At 37.0% G+C, this 26,352-nt stretch overlaps 1 protein-coding gene across 1 annotated transcript; it reads right to left on the bottom strand.

Moving 5' to 3' along the window:
• Positions 1 to 10,824: 10,824 nt before the first annotated feature.
• CTSS (cathepsin S) lies at positions 10,825 to 25,883 on the bottom strand. Its single transcript, XM_024570278.3, has 8 exons — positions 25,726 to 25,883; positions 24,687 to 24,813; positions 22,065 to 22,187; positions 20,910 to 21,059; positions 18,929 to 19,156; positions 17,760 to 17,925; positions 16,637 to 16,739; positions 10,825 to 11,268 (listed from the first exon to the last, which is right to left on the bottom strand). The coding sequence occupies exons 1-8, from the start codon at positions 25,749 to 25,751 to the stop codon at positions 11,169 to 11,171; spliced, it is 1,023 nt and encodes a 340-aa protein (XP_024426046.1). The 5' UTR covers positions 25,752 to 25,883; the 3' UTR covers positions 10,825 to 11,168.
• Positions 25,884 to 26,352: the final 469 nt, after the last annotated feature.

Genomic DNA, 26,352 nt, shown 5'->3' on the forward strand with positions numbered 1-26,352 from the left:
TATCACATGTAAAAGCAGAAAGAATTAAATGTGACTAAACGAGAGGATTCCTTTACTTAAAATGTAATCTTCAAAAACATTCATTTTGCAACTCTTCTGAGGTGCTACTTTCAAGCCATTTGACCAACAAGTCTCACATAAGTGGGTTACTTAAAAAGCTTTTTAAAAGACCTTTTTAAAAAAAGCATAATCTTTTATTTTTCTTCACTTCACAGTATTCAAACATTGTCAACATTGTACAGGTAGGTATTAGGTAATGAAAAACTGCCCCTGCCAAACAAACCCTTTAAAATAATCTTTTAATTTTTGTTTTAAATTTGCCGTTTCAAAATAACAGAATGAGATAACTTTCTTCACTAAACGTTAGCATGGCTCTGAATATAACATATCGTCCTACTCTGTGGAACAACCATAAAAGGAAACCAAAAATATTCTAGATATTTTCTTTTTTAGGTACCAATTTCATTTTTCTTAATCAGACAACTCAACTATCAGTGTTCACAGAAGAGTCTTATTACTGTACACATTTAAATTTATCCTGACGAAGCCTTGACGAGACGCCGGAGTTAATCTACTTTTAAAAACCTCTAACTAGGTATACATTTTTTCCCCACGTTTTTCCATTAAGGATCTAAGAAAATTAAAAGTAGGCAGAAGGTGACAGAAAAAGATTTAAAAGCAAATAATATTAGTAATAAATTCAAGAAAGAAAAAAGACACAAACGTGTACATTACAGAACGTCGCACGCCCGGCACCAGCCACCAAGACCGGCACCACGAAGCCCGCGGTTTGCGCGATGCGCATGCGCCTTCCTTCAACGGTTGCCTGGGGAAGCGCGACAATAGCCTTTTGACCCCCGGTCGAGGTCAGCTTTCCCGCCAAGAGCAGCGCAAGGCATGCTGGGAACCCCAAGAACCTGGAGCTTTGTGTCAACGAGAAAAGACACTGGATGCCTCAGGGAATGGTTAAATAATTGCATGGCTGTGAATGTAATTAATGCCTCATTTAGAAACAAAATAATAAAATCAGAGCTGATAGATAATTGGAGATAGTCTAGCAGCACAAGATTCTTAGTTTACAGGTAGTTATATATCCAAATAGTGTAAGTGCAAACATGTTGTACTTATCCATAAACTTTAATATATCTATATTACCAGTTAGAAAAGTCACCCCATATGTGAAACAATTTCTCCAGAGTCAATTAGGAGAGGAATGAAGACTAGAACCCTGTTTTCAGAGTCAAAAATAGTGAAAATCCCCTGGCCTAATAATTATTTTGCTTTATATTTCTTTTACACATAAAGTTTATAAAGCGCTTTCATATTCACTATCATATTCTTCTATCTTACTCTTACCCTGTTTCTTGCAAGCACCTTGTGAGGAAGACACAAATATTACCCCCGTGTTAGAGATGAGAAAACCGAGTCAGTAAAATTGGTTTGCCCCAATCACAGCTAATTTCAGTGTTGGTGGAAGGGGAACCACATATTAAGCTTATGGTATGGTGCTTCATGGCAAATTCATTTTGAATCATTAATAACTATGAGAAAATATGAAAAAGTAAATAGCCCATTTGTGAATCATAGAATCAGACTAATGCTGTAGGGGAGGAATAATTTCTCCTCTACCTTCTTAGGGTCTTTGGCTGAAATTTAAACTGACAGAGACAGAATAACAAAAGACATGCATACAAGTTCATATATACATATGTATGTGTGTATATTATATAACATACATGTAATATGTGTGTAAATATTAATATATCAAGTATATGGGCCTATTAAATATATATTAAGTATATATCTGTGTGTAAATATATATCATATACATACATATTTACATGTATTAAAGAGTCTTCACAAGAAAAATGAAGATCTAAAGAAGCAGAGTTGAATGCTTACACACTGAATTGGACAAAGAGTAGTAAATTGTGAAAATGTAACTAGGCAAAAGGGCTTTGTTGGGGTTGCTAAAAAATACAGAAGTGAATAGTAAGATAAAAATTAAACAATTTGTACAGATTTATCTGGGCTTTGACTTCACGTCCTTGGTGATAAGAATGTCTTTCTTTCTGGTATAGGGAAGACGTCTTTCACATGGAAATTTCATCTCCTGCTTTAAAAAAGAAAAAGAAAGAATTCAGAATGTCCTTCTTGTAACACCCTTTAACACAAAATAGTCAAGATGCCAGGGCAGCATATTTTGGGGTGGTGTGTTCTGAACTTCAATGCAATCACTAGCTACTGGGTTAACCAACTATATCACTAACTATATGTTGAGGATGACAGTGGAGAAAAGGGTGGTGCTGGTGAAAGAGATCTTAAACATCAACTACCATAACAGTAGTATACAGATAAAATTTAAAATTGGTAAGTCAAAAAGTAGCAATACAAATATATTGGAAACCTGAAGGTAAATACTAAAAACACACGTAAAATTATCATTGATTAAAAAATATGACTGATTTTAAAAACATTGGTTGAGAGAAGGGGATATTAAGATTTACAGATAAAAAAAAAAAATAAAGCAGCCCTGGCTGGTGTAGCTCAGTGGATTGAGCATGGGCCTGCGAACCAAAGGGCTGCCAGTTCGATTCCCAGTCAGGGCACATGCCTGGGTTGCAGGCCGGGTCCCCCCACCCCTGGTAGGGGGTGCATGAGAGGCAACCACACATTGATGTTTCTTTCCCTCCCTTTCCCTCTGTCTAAAAATAAATAGATTTAAAAAAAGAATTTATAACAATGACCATTTAAAAAAAAACATAAAACAAACAACCTTTATTTATGCATAGTGTTAATGATAGTACCATTTTGTATGTGTCCCTGAATTGTTTAATAGCTACTAGATTTTGTAGAGAACATAACATTTTTTGTTGTTAGAAATTGAGAAATTCTTAGTTACGTCACACAAGCGCTGCTAAAAACTGATCCACAGTATACACATATCTATATACTGTGGATCAATTTTTATACAATTTATCATTTGCTTTTTGAAATTGTTGGAAAGGAAAAACTTTATCCTCTTAGGTTTAGTACCTGGGGACCTGCAAATTAAACTAACACACAGATTAACCAGAGGAATACCATTTAATTGTGTACATATGCACAGGAGTTCAGAAAGAAATATGACTCGAGGTGTGGTTAGAATTTGGAGTTTATGTGCCATCTTAATAGGGGATGGGAAGGGGCAGAGGGGCAGTTAAGGGAGAACAAATGACTTTTAGGAAAAATAAATAGGCCTTTAGGAGAATAAATGGGATATATGATAGTTTTATGACAATGCTTAAGTGTTTTCCTATCCAGGTGCTGACTTCTGCTGACTTCTTATCTTTAGTGATAAAAGTCAATCTTCCCTTGCTGTGAAACTCTGTGGGGAGTGCTTCATGACAGTGAATTCTTCTGGGAGATACTGCTTCTGGGAAAGTAAGGATAGCTGAGAAAAAGCTTCTTTCTGCTGATGTTGATTTTCAAATGTCTTTAGTTCAAAATAATCTGTTTGCCACTGTGGCATATACTGGACCCCTTCAAAATTGATGATAAAAAATAACATATATGTATGTTTAAGTTGCCTATATATGTATAATAAAGTCTAGGGAAATATACAAGAAAGTAATAATAGTGATTACTTCTAAGGAGGAGGGATCTGAGCCTAGAGAGAAAAGGAGTAGGATAGAGATTTTTCCTGTATATATGGTCAATCTTTATTATTCACAGACTTCATAAATTTGAATTTGCTTATTTACTAAAATTTATTGGTAACCCTCAATTTAATAATCAATTCAATAGAGTGTTTTTGCAGTAATTTGCAGACATGGGTGGAGAGGCAAAAAATTTGAGTCTCTTTACATATGTGTTCCCAGCTGAGGCTGAGCAAGATGATGCTCTGCCTTCTTGTTTCAGCTCTCACATTTTAAACAAGTGTTCCATTTGTGTTCTATTTAGTACCATATTTTTTGCATTTTTGTGATTTTGCTGTTGAAAATGGATAGTGCTGAAGTGCTTTCTAGTGTTCCTAAACATAAGAAAATTGTGATGTAATTGGTAGTTACAAAATAGTCACGGGGATGCAAAGTACAGAATCGAGAATATAGTCAATAATATTGCAATAACTGTGTATGGCACCAAGGAGAACTAAACTTATTGGGGGGGAATATTGAATGTCAACTGTAGTTTAAAAAAAAAGAAAACAAGAAAGTTGTGATATGCCTTACAGTGAAAATACATTTGTTAATAAACTTTGTTCAGACATAGTACTATTGGCTGTGAGTTCAATGTTAATAAATCAACAAACTACATTAAATATGATGTCTTTAAATGGAACCATACATAAAACAAGATTATGTATTATCAACTGAGGAAAACGTGACCAAGGTCTTGCAGGAATCTAACCCTATATATCCCCTAGAAGCAATGGCTTGGTATTCAATAATCTCGAGTTCACGGTATTTACACATAACTACTGCAAATAATGAAAATTGACTGTTATATACTGACAGCTACCCCGAAATATGGCACCTTGGCATATCAAATATTTTAAGCTGAAGGAATTTGAGAAACTGCAGGAGCAGAAAGGGCTCTCTCTTAGCCGGCCCCCCTCTCCCCTGAAGCAGTTCATAGAAATAGCAGGTGATGAAGGACAATCTGAAGCAAGTCATAAAACCATCATGTGAGAATATATTTTCCTGTACCTGGAGGAAAGGAGCATCCTTTCTCCAGAGTCAAAGGGATGCCTAGAGGAATCCCAAGGAGCAGGCCTTGCTAAATGCCCTCCTTTAGCTCATACCCTTTTGTCCTATCACATTTTCCCAGGACTTTCCACTTGTTGTCAAACATAGTCTAAAAACAATGAAGTTTAACTGTTTCTTCCAGCCCTTATTTCCTTATGAAGCCTCCCATGTAATGTAAAACTTACATTAAGTAAAATTTTATGCTTTTCTCTTTTTAACCTGCCTTTTGTCAGTACGATTTACAGGGCTCCAGCTGAAGAACCTAGGAGGTTAGTAGGAAAACATTTTTTTTTTGTCCCTATGATACCTTTTGATTTAAAAAAAATATTTTATTGATTATGCTATTATAGTTGTCCCAATTTTTCCCCTTTGCCCCCCTCCACCTAGTACCCCCATTCCTTCCAGCAATCCCCCCATTAGTTTATGTCCACAGGTCACACATGTAAGTTCTTTGGTCACTCCATTACCTTAACATCTTGTCTATTTAGTACCTACCAATTTGTGCTTCTTAATCCCTGCAACTTTTCCCTCATTTTCCCCCTTCCCTCTCCCAACTGATAACCTTCCAAATGATCCACCCATCTATGATTCTGACCCTGTTCTCCCTGTTTGCTTAATTTGTTATGTGGATTCTATTATTGATAGTTGTGAATTTATTGCCATTTTATTTTTTTAATATATTTTATTGATTATGCTATTACAGTTGTCTCATTCCCCTCCCCCTTTTTCCCCTCTGCCCTGCACCCCTCCTCCCACCTGCATTCCCCACCCCCTCTTAGTTCATGTCCATGGGTTGCACATAGAAGTTCTTTGGCTTCTCCATTTCCTATACTATTCTTAACCTCCCCCTGTCTGTTTTGTACCTACAATTTATGCTTCTTTCTTTTTAAAAGAATTTATTTATTTATTTTTAGAGAGAGGGGGAGGGAGGGAGAAAGAGAGGGAGAGCAAGAAACATCAACGTGTGGTTGCCTCTCACTTGGCCCCCACTGGGAACCTGGTCCACAACCTAGGCACGTGCCCTGGCTGGGAATTGAACCGACAACCACTTTGTTTCGCAGGCCTGCGCTCAATCCAGTGAGCTACACCAGTCAGGGTTATTTATATTTCTTATTCCCTGTACCTTTTCCCCCTTCCTCTCCCTGCTCCCCCACCACTTAACTCTCCATGTGATCTCCATTTCTGTGATTCTGGTCCTGTTGTAGTTGTTTGCTTAGTTTGTTTTTGTTTTTGCTTTGTTTAGGTACGGTTGTTGATAGTTGTGAGTTTGTTGTCATTTTATTGTTCACATTTTTGATCTTCTTTTTCTTAGATAAGTCCCTTTAACATTTCCTATAATAAGGGCTTGGTGATGATGAACTCCTTTAACTTGACCTTATCTGAGAAGCACTTTATCTGCCCTTCCATTCTAAATGATAGCTTTGCTGGATACAGTAATCTTGGATGTGGGTCCTTGCCTTTCATGACTTTGAATACTTCTTTCCAGCCCCTTATTGCCTGTAAGGTCTCTTTTGAGAAATCAGCTGACAGTCTTATGGGTACTTCTTTGTAGGTAACTGTCTCCTTTTCTCTTGCTGCTTCTAAGATTCTCTCCTGTTTAATCTTGGGTAACTTAATTATGATGTGCCTTGGTGTGTTCCTCCTTGGGTCCAGCTTCTTTGGGACTCTCTGAGCTTCCTGGACTTCCTGGAAGTGTATTTCCTTTGCCAGATTAGGGAAGTTCTCCTTCATTATTTGTTCAAATAAGTTTTCAACTTCTTGCTCTTCCTCTTCTCCTTCTGGTACCCCTATGACTCGCATGTCAGAATGTTTAAAGTTGTCCTGGAGGTTCCTGAGCCTCTCCTCATTTTTTAGAATTCTTATTTCTTCATTCTGTTCTGGTTGAAAGTTTATTTCTTCCTTCTGGTCTAAACCATTGATTTGAGTTCTGGTTTCCTTCCCTTCATTGTTGGTTCCCTGTACATTTTCATAGCCTTCACTTCTTCCTCTATTTTGTGACCATACTCAGCCATTTCTGTGGGCATCCTTGTTACCAGGGTTTTGAACTCTGCATCTGATAGGTTGCAGGCTATCTCTTCATCACTTAATTCTATTTTTGGAGATTTGATCTGTTCTTTCATTTAGGCCATATTTTTTTTGTCTTGGCACACCTGTTATATTGTAAAGGGCAGAGCCTTAGGTATACCAAGGCAGGGCAATCCACGTTGCTGCATTGTGGCACTCTCTGTGGGGGAGGGGTCTGAAAGGGAACAATGCCACTTGCTCAGCTCTCAGCTGCCTTTCAGTCACTTCTCCCACTGCCCACAAACAAATTGGGCCCTTCTGGTGCTGATTCCCGGGCGGGTGGGCTTGTGTACATTATAGGATCCTGTGGGTCTCTCCAATGAACTCTCCTTTGAGGCTGGGAGTTTCTCCCACTGCCGCAACCCCCACAGGTTATCACCGACAGAGGTTTTGAGGCTTCACTTCCCATGCTGGAACCCTAGGTTGTGTGGTCTGTCTTGCTCCCCAGTTGTTCATCCCCAGTTCAATGACACATGAATGTGGGACTGCCCACTCATCCAGCCACCACCTTGCCTGGTGTCCTCTCTGCCCCTTCCCCCCAGTCTGAATGAATGTTTCTTCTTTAACTCCTTGGTTGTCAGACATCCATACAGTTTGATTTTCTGGCAGTGCTCGTTATTTATTGTTTTTCAATTTGTTGTCCTTCTTTTGGTTGTGCGAGAAGGCAAAGCGTATCTACCTACGCCTCCATCTTGGCCAGCTATTGCCATTTTAATGTTCATCGTTTTGATCTTCTTTTTCTTATATTTTGAGCCATATGAATACATTAGGTCTACTAAAAATTAGATAAATTTAAAAAAAATCTCAAGAACAGATAACTACCTATTATAAAATTTTGAACTTACTGTTTTATTTGAAACAATCTCATTAATTATCTTTATCTTAGTGAAGCAGAAAGGGAAAAGGAACAAAATCCTTTCAAAGTACAGGCCTGGGAAGGGTAAGAAAGAGAAAGAGAGGAAGTGAGGAAAAGTTTTGAATAAGGGGTTCCTTTAAATTTTAACAGAAATATCAAAAGTTTCTAGAAAGTGTTAGATTTCCATTATAATGAACAAATTATTAGGACATGTTTTTACTTCCAACACTTACAATGTGCTGATCATTCATTTGCATTCATTCATCATCCATTGATTATTTCTTTCAACAAATAGTGACTGACTACTTTAAGGCAGGCACCATGCTATTTTCTAGGTACAAGGTGGTAAACATGAGTCATAATGTCAGCCCTTGTTGACCTTTCAATCTAATGAAGGAGAGAGATGTTATACAAATAAGCATATAAATACCTGTGTGACTACAATTTGATATGTGTTATGAAAGAAAAGCACTGGATTTAGTGAGAAAGTCAACGGTAGAGAATATTAACTTAGATGAGAACGTGGGTCAAGGAAGGCTCTCTGAGGAAATCACACTTGAATTTCAACCAGAAGTATGAGTAGAATTACTAGAAGAGTTAGGGTGAAGGAAGTGTTCTGGGCAGAGAATACTTGCAAAGGCTGTCAAGTAAAAACTGCTTAAAAAGTGGAAGGAAGGCTGGTATGGCTCGAGCATAGCAAATATGGAAAACTGGCTCCAAATGAGATAGGAAAACCAGGATATAGAGAACTTACTAGTTAATGTTTAGGAATTGGTATTATTATTATTTTTTAGTTCACTGAGTTTAGAGAGAGAGGGAAGGAGAGAGACAGAAAGAAACATCGATGTGAGAGAAACATTAATCAATTGCCTTCCATAGGCACTCCAACTGGGATTGAACTCGCCACCTAGGTATGTGCCCTGAGCGAGGATAGAACCCACAACCTTTTGGTCCACGAGACAACACCAGGGTTTATTTTTGTTTTTAAAGGTAGACATATTCTTTCTTTTTTTTTAAAATTTATTTTCAGAGAGGGGAAGGTGGGAAGGGAGGAAGAAAGAGAGGGAGAGAAACATCAATGTGTGGTTGCCTCTCATGTGGCCCCCACTGGGGACCTGGCCTGCAACCCAGGCATGTGCCCCAATTGGGAATTGAACTGGCGACCTTTTGGTTTGCAGCCTGCGCTCAATCCACTGAGCTACACCAGCCAGGGCCCAAGATAGACATATTCTGATTAATACAGCTCTCTGATAAATTAGAGTATGCATATTTGAATCATCATCAAGATTCCCATTTAGAGGAGACTAAGAAAAGAGTAATTTTATTAAAAAAAAATAAGTCTCTGTCTTCATATTTTTAATACATTTTTAATAGTGTTGTCTAGTGGACTTTTAGTTATAGAATGTTTAAATTCTTATTTTTTCTTTACCTGTGTTATCCAGTTAAATTTTTTTGTTAACTTTTACTCTATAATGACTCTTAGATATTCACTTTATGTGTTTTTTCTTATAATTTTTTTCTCACAGCTACAAAATCTGTCCAGGGTTTTATCACCTCACATATATACTTACTGAGATATCTTCCAGCTAGTATCATTTTTACTTTATTCAAATTATCCTATATACAGGTTCCAGAATAAGTTTTTCTTACATTTCTTTTTATTTTAAACTAATTTTATTTTTAAAAGTTTTGTCTCTATAAGTTTGAAATTACTCATTGCTAAAATTTCCCCTTATGTTGGACAATAAAGATTTTTGTTAAATATTTAATTCCTAAAGGATCCATGGATAAAATTCAAAAATTTTGTGAATTTGTATGGGGAAAAAATTATATCTTTATTTTCACTAACCTCTAACTGAAAGTTAGTGTTTCCTTTATGTAGTCTATAAACCACAATATTAGCAATACTTGTAACTTTATAGCCAAAAAAATCCAACTCAGATATTTTTATTTCACACAATAGTTTGCAGATACCTTCAAATATCATTTATACTCATCACTACTTCAAATTTAAGATAATTATTAACTCTTGTTACTGAATACATTTGTAAAGAAGCATGTCAGTCTATTACTATAGCACCAATTTATATTCTAACATTTTAATAACTGTATTTCAATATAGTCACCTTCTTTTCAAAGTCTATGTACTCTATTTTATGCACTTAAAAACATGCTGAGAAGCTATCCATAGGCTTCATCAGACTGACAAAGATAAAGAATCCATATTTTTGTTTCATTTACAGTGCTTGAAAAACTGTAGGCAAAATAAAAACTAAAGAATAATCAACTAAATACTTTTTAATTATAATGTTTCTCTATACTTTTGATGATAGTCATGTATTATAACTATGTTTTTATAACTGTTTTTATAGTTAGCAATTCTTGTTCCTTAAAATGTACTTTATGCAGAGGGAATGAGAGATAGTGAAGTTAGTTTAAGTTCAGTTTAAGATACACTAATGACATCACCCCACACACTTTATGTCATAGGCATGAACTTATAAAACTTAAAGTCCTTGCTGCCTTTCCAGAACCCATCTACAAATCTATGGCAGTTGTGCAGAAGGTCATCTGAATTAGAAAAAAATGAGCAGTGGAATATTAGATATTAAAAGAAATTCACGGGGGGGGGGCGGGGACAGTGAGGAGAGGGGATTACAGGAACTACTATAGAGGACACATGGACAAAACCAAGGGGGAGGGTGGAGGTGGGGGAGGGAGGTGGGTTCATCTGGGGTGGGGTGGAGGGATGGGGAGAAAAGGCATACATCTGTAATTGAATAACAATAAAAAAAAAAAAAGAAAGAAAGAAATTCACTTTGGTTATTTTATTCAGGTTGACTTAATTATTTGCCCCAAGAAAGGCCCTGGCCAAATTGCTAATGACTAGGCAAAAGTAATTGAATCATTATATTAATTTTTGGCCATTAAAATAATTCTTACAAAGTATGTGAAAACAGGTTGTTGCTTAAGCATTTGTCTACTTTAATTTCATTCATTTAAAAAATTTATTTGATACTTTTACATGCAAGGATACAATCTGAGCCACATTATTAACTTAATAGTTTTTTCCATTGAAGTTGACAGAGCCCATCACCAGATACCACAATTTATATTTTTCATGGTAGATTATAATGTTACCTAAGAATAAGAAAAGAATGGTATGTGGTAATAATACAAAGTTGAAAAGACAGATGTTTATTAAGCATTTATATGCCATCAAGTTACAAAAGGATATCAGGGGACATAAAAAGACAGAGAGGTAAAACAAGACAATGACAAATAGTAGTAAGTTGACAAATTCTCATACAGTTATATCTACAGTGTATTATTAATTTTTACTTAGCAAATTTTTTCAAGATCTGCAAAGTTTAAAAAGTAGAAGAGTCAAACTATATATTCTGTTAATGCAATAAATAGACATTGATTATGACACTTATTTCTACTGATCACAGCAAATAAAATTAAGTGAAAAGAAAGTGTTTCATCTTTCTTGACTTGTTATAGAATGAAGAGATCCTTTAGATTTCTGGATACGAGGCATAACTAGCAATCCCACAATGATTTCCGCTATTTCTGGCCATCCGGATATATCCTTGATCACCAAAGTGCAGGCCCCAGCTTTAGAAAAACAAGTAACACAAAATTACAAATGATTACCACATTATCAATTTTTATCTTATTGTTTTTCTCATAAAGTCATCATATATAAAAACCTGTGAAACAAATTTAGAAAAAAATAATATAATAATTTCCTCGGGGCTTTTAGGCAATTTTCAAATGAAGGTTGGCAGGCTTTTAGTGCTATACAGTACTGATGAATAGACTTAATATGTAAAGAAAACAAACAATATAATGTCCACTCCAAACCATTAATCCCCCTACTTTGTAAATATGCCCTTATGCAGAGAAAGAGTATTACTAGCCTTTCCAATGGGCCCATCTCTAAATGTTTTTGTATAATAAGATCACAGATGATGATTTTCTATCAAACTTAAATTCCTATAGAGAATATCAATTAGGAAATATTTTTGAGCAACTACTATGGAAAAGGCATAGGTCAGGGAATTCTAAAGTAAGCAATAAAAAAATGCAGCTCTCCAACAGCTTTTGACCTAGAAGGGGAGCTGAGATAAAACCTTCTCAGAGTTAAAGCTGTCAGTAAATCGAATATGCTACCTTGAGAGGAGGTGAGCTCCCTGGCACTGGAAGTGTTCAACCAGAGATTTGCACAACTTGTCAGGGATATTGGAAGAGGAATTCATGGGTCAGAAAAGATTAGAAGGGATCAGTGGTTTTCTCGCCTTTTGGTTTCATAGACTTTGGGAATTTCAAAAAACAAAATTGCAGATTGACATAAAGTTACCAATTTTTAAATTAGCAAGTACAGACATAAAAAAAATAACATACTCCTGAATATCAACATGATCTTGTAAAAGAAAGGACATTTCAACCGCAAAAACAAAACTTAAGAGGACATAATCTCTATTCAAGGATAGTTCTTTGAGTCAAATAAATTTAATTTATAAAAGATTTGCCCAAATACTTTTTTTCACTTTGCCACAGACTAATGAAAAAACATACAAAATCCTTGTAAGAGAAATTATTGCTAAAGTTCTTTATGATTCTGAGATTTAATCGTCAATATACAATTAATTATAATATGAGGCAGAATTCATTGAGTGCTATAACTAGGATAAAAATAAAAGTACAAAACTGAGAGAATGCTTTTTGTTTTTGTATTTGGAGAGCAACAAAAATATTGGTTGAAAGGGAAATTGGATGTCTTCAAGGGAGTAGTGGGAAAAGAGAATAGAAAGGTGGTTTGGGGCCAAAAGCGGACTAGGGAACTTTTAGTTTAATTCCAGAGGCAAAGGGAAGCTGTTGCAAATTTTTGCTCAGGACTCAAAGGAAGGCTGTTTTTGTATGCAGTGAGGAACTAAGAAATGCTAGTTTGTTGCAAGAAGATAAGTAGCATAATTTAAAACAGCTGTACTCTGTCCTGACTGGGGTGGCTCAGTGAGTTGGGCATGGTCTGTGAAACTGAAAGGTCACTGGTTCAGTTCCTGGTCAGGGCACACACCTGGGTTGCGGTTGTGTTTTCCTCTTTCTCTCTCCAAAAATAAAGAAATAAAATCTTAAAAATAAAATTAAAAGAGCTGTGCTTTAATAGGCCTTAAATATCCTTTTTATTAGCCATTCACTAGATACTTTCCAGGTCTTATTTTTATGTCTTGTACCATTTAAAATCATTGTCTTCTCTCACCTCATTTCTCTCTTGTCTTTACCATACATACTAGTATGTCCTGATTTTCTGTTCTCTCACTAGTCACTCCTTAAACTCTATTGTAGGCTCCTTTTTAAAAAAATTCCTTTGATTATTGCCACTCCCCTTTGGAATAAAATTCAAACAGCACTGTCACTCTTTATCAAGGGATGCAGTCCTCTTTTAGTATCTGCGTGAATAAGCAAAAGCAATGATAAGAAATTCTGGGAGTTCCAGCCAAGATGGAGGCATAGGTAGAAACCCTTCACCTCCTTGCACAACCAAAAGAAGAAAAACAACCAATATAAAATCAATAAACAACCAGAAGGGCCAGAAAAATCAAACTTCATGGAACTCCAACAACCAAAGAATTAAACAGTCAAACAGAACAACCGGACCTCTAAGGCGGTGGACAGAGAGAAACCGAAGTGAGGCAGCGGACTGTGGAGGCGGGGCTGGCTTTGGGGAGGTGGCAGGCTGTGCAGGAAGGGCTGACTTAATGGGAACTGAGACTCAGAGGTGACTGTGGACTACAGCGGTTGCCATGGTGGGAGAAACTGCCAGCCTCATATGAGAGTTCATTGAAAAGTGCTCTAGAGAGGAGCAGGTGAGCTGTACTGTTCCCTCTCTGGCCCCTCCCCCACCTCTGCCCTGGTGAATACCTAAGGCTCCGCCCCCTTATAATTTATCAGGAGCCCTGAGCAAAGAAATATGGCCAAAAATGAAAGAACAGAGCAAAATCTCAGAAAGAGAGCTAAGCAAGGAGGATACAGCCAACCTATCTGACAGAGAATTTAAAGCCCTGGTAATCAAAATGCTCACAGAACTGATTGAGCTTAGTTGAAAAATAAAAGAACAAATGAAAGGTACCCAAAATGAAATAAAGCAAAATATTCAGGGAACCAACGGTGACAGGAAGGAAACCAGGACTCAAAGCAACGATTTGGAACAAAAGGAAGAAAAAAACATCCAACTGGAACAGAATGAAGAAACGAGAATCCAAAAAAATGAAGAGAGGCGGGGGAATCTCTGGGACAACCTGAAATGTCCCAATAGCCAAATTATAGGGATGCCAGAAGGAGAAGAACAACAGCAAGAAATTAAAACTTATTTGAACAAATGATGAAGGACAAATTCCCCAATTTGGCAAAGGAAATAGACTTTCAGGAAGTCCAGGAAGCCCAGAGAGTCCCAAAGAAGTTGGATCCAAAGAGGAACACACCAAAGCACATCATCATTAAGATACCCAAAATTAAAGATAGAGACAATCTTAAAAGCAATAAGAGGGAATGAAAGAGTTACCTACAAAGGAGTGCCCACAAGGCTATCAGCTGATCTCTCCAAAGAAACCTCGCAGGCAAGAGGAGGCTGGAAAGAAGTATTCCAAATCATGAAAGGTAAGGACCTACCTCCAGGATTACTCTATCCAGCAAAGCAATCATTTAGAATGGAAGGACAGATAAAGTGCTTCCCAGATAAGGTCAAGTTAAAGGAGTTCATCATCCCCAAGCCCTTATTATATGAAATGTTAAAGGGACTTATCTGAGAAATTGAAGAAGATAAAAAATGTGACCAGTAAAATGACAACAAACAGCTATCAACAAATGAACCTAAAAAAAATAAAAGAAAAACAACGAAAACAAAAACGAAACAACTAGAACAGGAACAGAATCAGAGAAATGGACATCACTTGGAGAGTTTTCAGTGGGGAGGAGGATGGGAGGAATAGGTACAGGGAAGAAGAAGCATAATTGGTAGGCATTAAATAGATGGGGAGAGGTCAAAAGTTGTATAGGAAACAGAGAACACAAAGAACTTATCTGTACAACCCACCAACATGGACTAAGGGGTGGGGATGCTGGAGGATGGGGGGTACAGGGTGGAGGGGGGATAAAGGAAAATAGTATAATCAATAAAATGTGTTTTTAAAAAAAGAAATAAATTCTGGATAAGTTATTATTACCATTAATAGCCACAATTTATTTAGTGCTTACTCTGAGCTAAGTAGTTAACATATTATCTCATTTAATCATCATCCTGTGAGGTATTATCTCCTTTTCACAAAAGAGAAAAATGGGCAGAGCGGTAAAGTGTCCTGTCCAAAGTCAAAGCCAGGGTTCAAATCTAGAATTGTTTTATTTCAAAGCCCACTCTAACTTTTATACTATGTGCATCCCTACCTCATTCTTGTGAGTGAGGTAGCATGAGGAATGAAATTCAGACCACAACATCCATAATCTTGTGTGTTTAACATCTTGCTATCTCTTATCGTATAGTTATTTCGCTGTTTTAAAGATAGGTAAAAAATTTCAGGTGCACTGAGTTTGGACCTAAGCTCTGATAATGAAAGTTGAATTGAGGCTGTCATTACTACTAGTGTGAATCCAGTCAGTGAGAGGTCGGAGCCCCAGATCCATTTAGTATTTGCACAACTTATTTTCCCAGCTTTATAGACCAAGATCAACTGTCCCAAACTTTATAGAAAATCCAGACATCTTTTTGACCAAGTACTGCTAATCCTCCCTTAAGGAATTCAACTGATTTTAAAAATCTCAGGCTAAATAAATATTTAAGAACAAATTCTTGCCTTCAGAGCTATACTCCAGTATGCACAGAACATTCTGGGAGCATATGGAAAAAAAAAAAAAGACATTTTACCGAGCCCAAGGATTTTAGGGAGAACTTTCTTGTATAGGTACTTCCTGAGCTGGTTTTGAAGGAAAAGCGGAATAAACCGAGGAGGAGAAAAGATATTCCAGGCTGAGGGAACAGCATAACCAAGACACAAAAACATTGAAGATCAAGTTATATAGCTGTGTACAGTTCAGTATAAGTAGCATGAGAATTGTGAGACAACAAGTGCCAGGAGTGAGGCTGGCGAGGCAGGCAGGGACTACTGCATAGACAACTCGTCTTCTCTCCAAGGGAACATTAATTTTCCACTGCATGGTGTGAAGTAGAAGAGCTATAAGACTCCTATTTTAGACAAACTGGTTTAGAAATAGTGTGAAAGGTGGATTTGAGATTAAAGAAGACCAGTTAGAAGGCTACAGGATAGTCCAGGCAAGAGATGTCTGAACTGGATCAGTAATAGAAGAAAAGGAGAAGGAACAGAAGCAAGGACAGATATAGGGACAACCAATTCGACTTGTTGCTTGATTGGATCTGGGAGGGTCTAAGACAAATTCATAGTATCTGATTGGGTGACTGTGTTGTGTGGTGTTGCCGTTTAGTGAGATGGGAAGTTCTGGGGAAGGATAATATGATGAAGAGGGTACATACCGAGTTTGGAGAAACTAAGCTACATGTAAGTAGATATGTCCAGATAAATAAGTCTGAAGTTCACGGCAGAAGTCAGAGCTAGAGCTAGAGATTTGAAAGTATAGATATATAGCAAAAACCCTAAGAATGGAAGTGTGGTACCCAAGAAAAATGTAGATTAAGAAGAGTCACGGGCAAAGGATGGAGCCTTGGAGGAAAAACAAATATTTGCAAGCTAATCAGAGGAGTAGCTATTCAGAAAGGAGATCAAGAAGAATGATCAGAGAAGTATTATAGAAGATCAATCATGAAAACAAAGAGCTGAAGGCATAATAGGAAGTGAAGAAATTATAAGATGTCAGTATCATGATGATGATGATCATCATCACAAGAAAGCATTTGTTAAGCCTCCTTCTAATTCCTGATTTTGATTAAATATACATGAAAGCACAAATATATTACCTGTTTTTCACAAGCCAGTAGTCTTTCCCATTAAGGTTGCCGTAGCCGACCACTAATACACCATGATTCACATGCAGAGTACATGCTGGGTCATAGTAGACACCTGAGGAGTAAATATGGGTGGAGAAGAGAGTGAATGGTATGTGACGATGAAGGACATTTGAAAATGCTATTACTCTTATTAGACTGTTTTGCATATGAGACTAGGTTAATTAACAATTTGTAACTATTTAGATTTCATAATTCTTTGCCATCAATGTTGTATTTGTCAGTTTTCCTCCCAAGTTTGGTATCAATTTAATCACAGTTCCATCAGAAATTTTCTTTGATAAACTGCCAGCCTTTTCTAATTATTTTTTAACTTATATACAGTTCCTGTATTTTTAAAAATTGATTCTAGAGAGAGGGGAAGGGTGAGAAAGAGAGAGGGAGACATCAGCCCGCTGTTTTAATTATTCATGCACTCATTGGTTGCTTCTTATGTGTACCCTGACCAGGGATCAAACCTGCAACCTTGGTGTATCGTGACAACGCTCTAACCAACTGAGCCAGCCAGCCTGGGCCTACTGTATTTCTTTGTATATATTCCTAAGTTGTTTCTTCCATACATTTTCCTCCTTTACTAGATTAAATGATTTTTAAGGTGAGATATAGAAAAAATATTATAGCCGTCTACTTGGTCTAATACTGTGCCGTCCCATCAGCGGGTGCCCTCTTGTGCACGGCTGCGCTGCCCCTGCACTGCATAGTGGCTGCAGTGGTAGCTGCAAGGCTCTGGAGCCACGCAGCACATTTGCTAGTTCCAGCTGACCACTTTCAGGCTGTGTGACTTTAGGTAAGTTAACCTATGTAAGACATTGTTTTTTCACCTGTAAAATAGGGTTATTGTGAGGATTAAATGAGATAATGCTTGGAAGAATTCATCATAGTACTTAGAATATGGTGTTAGTAAATTTGGGTATTACTTTACTAATTAGAACTGGGTATAAAAAGCATATATGAAATGGAAGAGTCTGTTTATCCTACTAAAACATTCAGAGGTGGAGTGACGGGGAAGGATAATATTCTTTCTTATAGTGCAAGGGCAGCATATAACAAGAGGATACTATATCTGAATTTTTACCACTTCTGTAGAGGAAGAAAGAAGGATGGCTTGCATCTATAGCAACAGACACAGGTCCTTTATTGGCCACAGCTTCTTTCAAGGCATCTTCGCTGTCTTCAGGAAGTTCAGTATACCTTGAACATGTGGCAGCTCGATATTTTGAGTCATACTGGCATTTTCCATCCTGCAAAAAGAAAGGTAAAAATCAGATAAAGAAGTATACTTCAACTTCCTTTATATATCACCAGTATCCTAAGTTTGGATTTCAGATATGTTTTCTTTCCTCATTTAGCCTTTTCAAGTGTCTAAGGCACCTTCCTGTTTTTGAAGAAAGAATAATCAAATCTTCCAAAGCCTAACAGTTCCATGTTTCATTAATAGCAGAGGAAATACAGGACTACCTATTGTTTTTAACTGTGGACATCTTCATGCATGCAGAAGTTGCCAGGATAATGCCCCCTCAGACTCTGAGGTGGGGTGTAGGGGCGTACTACATAAAGATTATAAACTCTAGACTAGTGCTTTAAAATCTTTTTGGTGATAAAATGCATGCAAGATGAATTGCAGTTCAATGACGGTTTATAAAGACCATATAATATGGAAAACACTTAAGAGTATATTTTACGTGGAAAAGGGGAGGTTACCAGTTCATGTTTGTTGTTTATAGGAAAAAGAACTTGAAAGAAATCAACTAAAATAACAGTGAATAAGGTAGGAGGTTTTTGAATGAGTTTTTAATCTTTTCTAAATTTTCTGTAATATGGATATATTACTTATATTATTGAATAAAATATATAATGAACTTGCAAGGAGGAGGAAGAGAGCATTACTTAGCTTTTTAGTAGGTAGAAGAAAGATGTGGTTGATAATCTGAGAATAAGAGTGAGCATGGGAGGCTGCAGGACAAAAAGTTTAAATACCAGGCAGAGAGATAGAAAGCATTTTAAGGAAAGTTTGCCAAAAATCCATTTTTAAGCATGAATTCTATTTGCTTGTTTAAACCCAATGTGCCACTGATAAATTAAGAAGACTACTGCATCAGAAAGAGAATGCTTGAGAATTTAGAACTCCTGATCGGGCTTCTCACACACATGACTGTTTCTCAAGCACCTGTCTTGGTGGTGAGTTTAGTACAGTCAGTCAAGGGACATAAGATCACAGGGCAGCACAAAGCATTTGTGACCCACCATGGCTTTGTAGGGATAGGACGCTTCTGATTCGATGCCATTGTTGTCGATGATGTATTGGAAGGCCTCTGTCATGAATCCGCCATTGCAGCCCCTATTGCTGTATTTTCCAACTGAGCAATCCACCAGGTTCTGTGCACTCAGAGACACCAGCTTTCCTGTCTTTAGCTTCACCTGTGCTTCCAGGGCCCCCACAGCACTGAAAGCCCAACAAGAACCACAAGAACCCTAAAACAGAAACAAAGTCACAAAGGCAATCGTAGAAAGTCAGTAAGGATGACTTCATAACACAAAGTGGGCGACACCTAACACGTCAGCCCTTTCAGTACTTGCTGGACGAGCTCCCCCCACTACAATTCCCTCTGCTCTGAGACCAGCGATTTTCAACTGGTATGCAGCAAGAATTTTTAAAACATGCAATACCTGACTATTTAGTCACGGGCACTGACCTCTTCCTCCTCAGATTGTTAAATACAAAATGACGACAGCAAACACATCAATAGCTATCTGATGTAAATGAATCAAAATTATACCTATCTTTTTGTCAGATGGGCAAAAAATATAGTATTATTTTTTGGTGTGCTGCAGAATTTTAGTAATTAGTTTATGTGTGCCACGAGATGAAAAAGGTTGAAAATCGCTGTCTTAGACAATGGGAATGAAGACTAAATACTTGCTTATTCTCTGGGCAAGTTCTGACCTTGATAAAGATTTGCAAATGGCCGAGCTCAGAGCACAACTGCCATATTCAAGTATATTGAGAAAAAGTACTTAAGCATGTACTAAGTCCCAGCTCTCCTCACCCATGCTTAAAGGAAATAGATGCCTACAGTAAAATGGTTTTGAGAGGAGCTTGGGTGATTCCCTTGACCTAAAGTACCATTCCTCCTGCCAAATGATATCTAAAACATAAGGTTAAAATTTCTTTTAGCTTCAGAATTTTTTAATCAAAAGGTATTTTACAAACAGAAAAACACAAGCTGCTTTAATTCAAAAGATATAGAGGGTCCAGAGCTCTTTCACAATTGCTCTCATTCTCTTCTCATCCCACCTTGCTCTCTACCGAGAGGAAGCAAATTGAATTTGCTTTTGGCTAAAGCAAAATCACCTATTAAAATGCAAGCACCCAGGGAAAGAAGCTCATTTAATTATTTATAGTCAACACCTAAATATGTAGTTTATCAGATCTCCCCAAACTTTTATTCTTGAGAAGCTCCAGTAAGAAGCCCAAAACTAGTTGGAAGAAAAATCACCAGGTGGAAAAGAGATTAGCGGTACCATTCACTGCTTCCTTCTTATGTTGTTCATTGGTCACGTGCTGGGGCAGCTGTTCAGAATACCCTGATCCTTCCTTACCCAGCCCTCTAAGGAGATGCGTGTACTCTTATTACTCTTATTTATTGCTAACTGATTTTTGTAGCTGTATTTTTTTTTGCAAGCAAACTAAAGGAAATATAAAAACATAGGAACAAAAATTTAAAGCCTGTATTTCTTATTCTAACAATGCAAACCTACTCATGAATTAATTTGAGTGGTACAATGTATAGACCACTCTGAGCTCTAGTTCCTTCCTCTACTTTAAACCTGAATTTCATAAGTGAGATGCAGCGAGAAACTTCCTCTTAGATATTCTCTTACACACAATACTGTTTCTCAAGCAATTGGCTTGGCGGAGGGTCCAGTGCAGCTGACGGATAGCATGAGCACCAAAAGTTTGTCTTGACCTGTTTGCTTAGTTCACAGTTTTTGTATGATGTGGCTCTAACCATCGGTGTTCTAAGCATTGTGGGAAATACAAATAAAGTACGATATGTGGTCCTTGCCTTAAAGGAGCTTGCAATTTAGTTGGGAGGACAGAATAACAAAAATAATTAGAAAATAACATAAGGGAGATCCACTGCCAAATTATGTACCTAGACTAAGTATTTAAGGAAGAGAGAACTCTACCTGGGGTACAGAGGTCTGGGATGATAATACTCACCTGGTATTTCACATCAGTAACACACCCCTTGTCTCTCCAGTCCACAGAATCAGGTAGTTTCTGATTAGGGTTTGACTTGTAAGTGACATTTCTCTGCCACTGGCTGGGAACTCTCAGAGAACTCATCAAAGCTGTCACTTCTTCACTGGTCTACAAGGCAAATATATATCTCCTTTCACTTACATCCTGCTTTTCAATATCCTAGTAACTGTAACTGCAACTATATTTAACAACTGAGAAAAACTAGTTGTAGTTGTGACCAACATAGGTGAATTATCTGGGTTTCTTCTTTACACTTACATTATTAAGTGTACATTACACTTTGCATTAGTTTCCCAGTTAGACATGGGAAGGAGAAGAAGAAAACTGTAAAACTAAAAGTTACATGGAGGTAGAATTTTGTTCAAAGCAAAGCATAGCATAGCATAATTTTACTGGTATGACGTATAGACCACCATGAGCTCTAGTTCCATCCTCTTCTTCGAATCTGAATTTCATAAGTGAGATGCAGCGAGAAACTTCCACAGGCATATGGAATAATTTTATAGAAGAGCTGTCTAAAAAGTGGACTGAACTGATTTTCCATGTTAGAAAGAATTGCAAAGGAGATTCCTACACTTAAGTGGAAATTTAATTCCTTCCAAGGGGTGCTATGGTTCTTTTTTTAAAAAATAAGATTTTATTTCAGTCAAATTGATAACATGCCAGGAGCAAGGTCTTGAATGCTCCTGTGATTTTTAATTTTGGTAAACTTTTGCAGAGTAGAACAGAATCTAAAAATGAATGGGATATTATTTGTGATATTAAATACCCATATTGCCCAATTAAGGAAGCAGGTGGACTACATTAAATTGTCAGTTTAGACTTACATAAATATGGTAACTACTCTAAAAGTTTGTGAGTAGTCTTTGGGCAATACTTTCTTAAAAGTAATAGAAGTCTGTGAGTTGAAAATGAAGAAGAGATTTGTTAAGGAAAGTGGTTACAGTAAGACTAAAGGAATCTGTACAAATTCTTGTCTTTAAATTCTACATTATCCTAACTTTGTACACATGAAGATAATTTTCCTTTGTCATTTACTTTCAAATTGCTTTTGGAGAGACAGAAATCATGCTTAATGAGACATAAAAATAGGATTATTTATAGTTTGCCTACCATGTCTCCCAGGTGGTTCATGCCTAGATCATATGAATGCATTCCCATTGAATGCTCCAGGTTGTGAAGCATCACAAATTTTAGATTCTTTTCCCAGATGAGACGCCGTACTCCTTCCTCATTCTAAAATATAAGGAAAAACAACATAGTTTTACTGAATCCTGCACAAATAGGTGATCAATAATGAAAATAAAACTATTATGAAGCATTCTACCAAATGTGGATCTGTCTGGAAACATGCAAATAAATGAATTTATTCAATAAAATTGGTGATTAATATTATTTTATGATACATATAATGAACTTCCTCAATCTGCTATAAAGTCGTACTGCCTACAAATCAATCTTTCCAGGCCTTTTTAAAATATCTTTTTTTACCCTCACTCTTGAAAAATAGTTTAACTGATTATAAACTTCTCACTATTGTTCTTAAGTAATTTGAAGATATTTCTCCACTGTCTTCTGGGATTTATTATTGCAGATGTCAGCCTAATTGTTGTACTTCTGCTTTTAAGTTTCTTAGCTTTTGTGATTCTCTTTGATATTTTGCAGCTTCACTGCATGAGTCTGGGTGTGACTTTCTTTATTTCCTCTCTTGGGTACTTCTGATTGAAGGATGCAGGGTTTTTTCTTTTAAATATCTGGAAAATTCTCAACCAATAATTCTTCAAATATTGCTTCTCTACCATGCCATCTACTCCTCCTCTTCAGAAAGTTCTATCAGATATATATTTTGGAGCCTCAAACTCTCTTTCATCTTCTTCACTTGTATTTTTATAGTTCTTTTAAATTATTATTTTCATGTGCTGCATTGTGGGTGAATGCTCAGTACTGTCTTCCAGACTGCAGATTCTATCCAACTCTTTCCAGTCTGGAATTTAAGCCCCTTTTATTGAGTTCTTATTTCAATGACTATACTTTTTATTTTCAAGATTTCTAATTTATTTTACAATTTCTTTTTCATTTTCATGGATGTTGTTTTGTTTTATATATTTTATCTTAAAATCATTTTTGGTTCTATTATTTTAATTTTACCCAGAGTGAATCCATTTTTTTAAAATTCCCACCTGAGGATGTATTTATTGACTTGAGAGAGAGAAAGGGAGAGGGAGAGAGAGAGAGAGAGATACCTATGTGAGAGAGAAACATTGATAGGCTCCCCAACTGGGGATCAAACCTACAACCCAGGTATGTCCCCTGACTGGGAATCTAATCCACAACCTTTTGGTGTATGGAATGATGCTCCAACCAGCTGAACCACCTGGCCAGGGCCAGAGTGAATCCATTTTTTGATTGTTGAGTTTCTTGCCCTCCAGGAGCTTCATTTACATTGGACCAATACATGGAATAGAATGTACATGGTGCCTCCTAAAATCACTGACCCTTATCTCCACCCCCAAGGCTGTAGTTTCCAGTAAGTGATAACCCAATGAGCAGCCAGCATCAATTCTTTTCTGCTTCATTTCAGTGAGTGTTAGAACCAGACCCAGACCCTGGTTCCAGGTAGCAAGTCTAGATGCAGCCCCCTCTCCCTTGGAGCAAGATTTTACAGTTACCCCAGTAGTAGACATGTACAGATATACTTCCAAACCACTAGAGAGGAAAAAATGGAATAAAGAAAAATAGATACAATGAAGTATAGGAAAGGAAAAAAGCAATGAACTTTGAGACAAATAAAGGTAGGATGAATTAAATAAATTAAGGTAGGATACTAATGAAAGTCACTTTTACTCCTCCTTGGGGAATGAAATCATTAAAAAGAGAGATAGCTTTCATTTAACTGGATAGTGGTGCTATCTGCACATCTAACTCCAGTTGACATTGAAATGAGAGACCTCGTCTAAAGGGGAATGGGCGAGGGTGAAGTTGATGACGACCGAGAAAACAACTCAGAGTGCACGTTCTACTCAAAGTATCTTTTTTATAGAAAAATAATACATCAAATAAGTAAATACATAACGTTTGTCTACAAACTCAGAAATATCGTATAGTTGCAGGAGTTAATTATTTGGAGCACTAGGGCTGAGGTCTTAAAATCAACCAACAAGTATGCTTTGAAATGAAAACCAAAGTACAAAGTAGGAAATGAGAGTCAAGAAACAACATCTGGTAGCACTTCTATGTTCCAGAGACTGAAATAAGGGCCTGGTAGTCCCCAAACATGTACCATACTCTTTCCCCCTTGGCCTGGGACCTTCACTGCAGTTATTTATTTTGCTTGCTCCCTGGCTTCTATGAATTCTGTCCTCAAATATCACCTTATATGTGAGGCATTCCCTGATCATTATATAGAAGAATCACTCCCAGCCTCTCCCAGCTATCACCCAAGGCTCTTCCTACCCTCCATGCCTTGCTTTATTTTTTTCTACGACACTTAATCACCACTTAACATACTACATACCTGCTTATTTAGTGACTTATTTCCTGTCTCCCTTACTCGGATATAAGCTCCATAAAAACAGGAACCTTGTTTTGTTTCCTACTGTATCTCTAGTACCAAGAACAGAATCTGGCAAGAAATGTGAGCGTAATGTTTATTGAAAACGCCACTTGCAATTTAAGAGGGAGAAGACACAGAGGACGAGAGTAAAAGCAAATCATTCAAGCAGCAATCCCGTCTACCTTTTCCTTGTATTGTTTGCCATAGGTTTTCTTCCAGAGGTCCCAGTGACGATCCAGCGTGGGATCTTTGTGCAGTTGTGCCATTGCGGAGGAGCACCCCAGGAGCACCAAAACCAGCCATTTCATTCTGTTAAGGGGAAGGTCACACAGGAAGAGTAGCTATTAGCTGCATATATTGACCATATTCTTCATAACAAAAGTAGGTTTATAGTTCTTGGTATGGAAAATAATACAAGAAGAAACTGTGTTTCACGTACTTACACTGTAGTAAACCTACTTTTGCCCCACCCTGTGTAGACTCAGGGAATAACTTCAGATTTATGTCTGAAATACCACTTCTAATGCTTAGTAGCTCTTTAAAAGGTGGTTTTCAGAAATTTCCTGATACCTCGTAAACGAAATTTATATCCAAGGTTGGGCACTGTTATCCAAAGCAGGGACTTTCCGGGATTTGCAAACAAATCTAATCAAGGGACATCCTCTTTCCTCCTTAAGAGGAAAGCAGACCTTGGAAAAATCATTTAGCTTCATAAGTTCTCCTAAATATCCACAACATTTAGAGGTGGTTAAAAGACAACTCCCATGTATTTACGGCCGAGTGTCATTTTATTTTTTTAACTTTTCCTCCCACCAATCAGAGTATTTCAAAGGAAGCAATTAACTACTTTTGAAAACACCGCTTATATATTTAATACAAAAAGACTTCAACAGAAATTCAGTAACTAGCTCTTTCTCAAACCAGATTCTATTTTCTCTTCCATTTCTTTTTAATTCAAAATGACTGGAATTGTAAACATGTAAATCTTCAAATTATATGCCAAAGAAAGCCATGTTTTAGCCTCAGGCTCAGATGTCCAAGCACACATTAACTTTTCAAAAATAAATTATGTTTTGTAAAAAAAAGAAGAGGCAAACTGAGAGACATGATTTTTTAGTTCACTTCCTGAAACCAAAGATTTAAAACCTAGCAGGCAGAGCAAGCTAAAAACACAAAGGGTTTACAGACGAAATGGGAGAAAAAAACCCATAAAGTACCTACATAATGGAACCAGCAGTTGCTCCCATACCAACAATGCTTGAAGGTGGGCTCTCTCCAAAGATACGAAAGGCAGTGAAGAAACTTCAGCTAAATTTGACTTGAAGAAAATTGGAACTTGTCACATGAGGTATGCACGAAGAGGAAGTGAACTTTCATTTCAGTTTCATTTGAAATCTTGCTAGATCAGCTGCCTCCAGGCCTCTCCCTATGGCTGTGGAGATAAAGTAGGTGCTCTAGCATTAAAGAGCCCCCAGGACAAGAGATCAATAGAATCTACACAGCAAAATAATAGCAGTACAACTTTACCATTTAATCCCTCACCATTTTGATAATTCACTTTACCTAAAAATACCAGTTTTTCAGATGGAAAAATTTAGTTATGAGGAAATTAGGAGAAAGCTTTTGAAATCCCAGATTTCTCCATAATTTTCTAGAAAAACCCATCTCATTCTCTTTAACATAACATCCGTGACCAATTATCTAATACTTACTCAGCTATTCCTTGATTTATCAATTCAATATATCTTTATTTATAGTAACATATGTTAGTATATTTATGGGAAAAAAGAAAAACCTAGCCCTAGGTTTTGGTAAAACCTAGCCCTGACCAGTGTAGCTCAGTTGGTT

The sequence above is a fragment of the Desmodus rotundus genome, chromosome 12 (genome assembly GCF_022682495.2).
Source record: "Desmodus rotundus isolate HL8 chromosome 12, HLdesRot8A.1, whole genome shotgun sequence".
NCBI classification, from domain to species: Eukaryota; Metazoa; Chordata; class Mammalia; order Chiroptera; family Phyllostomidae; genus Desmodus; species Desmodus rotundus.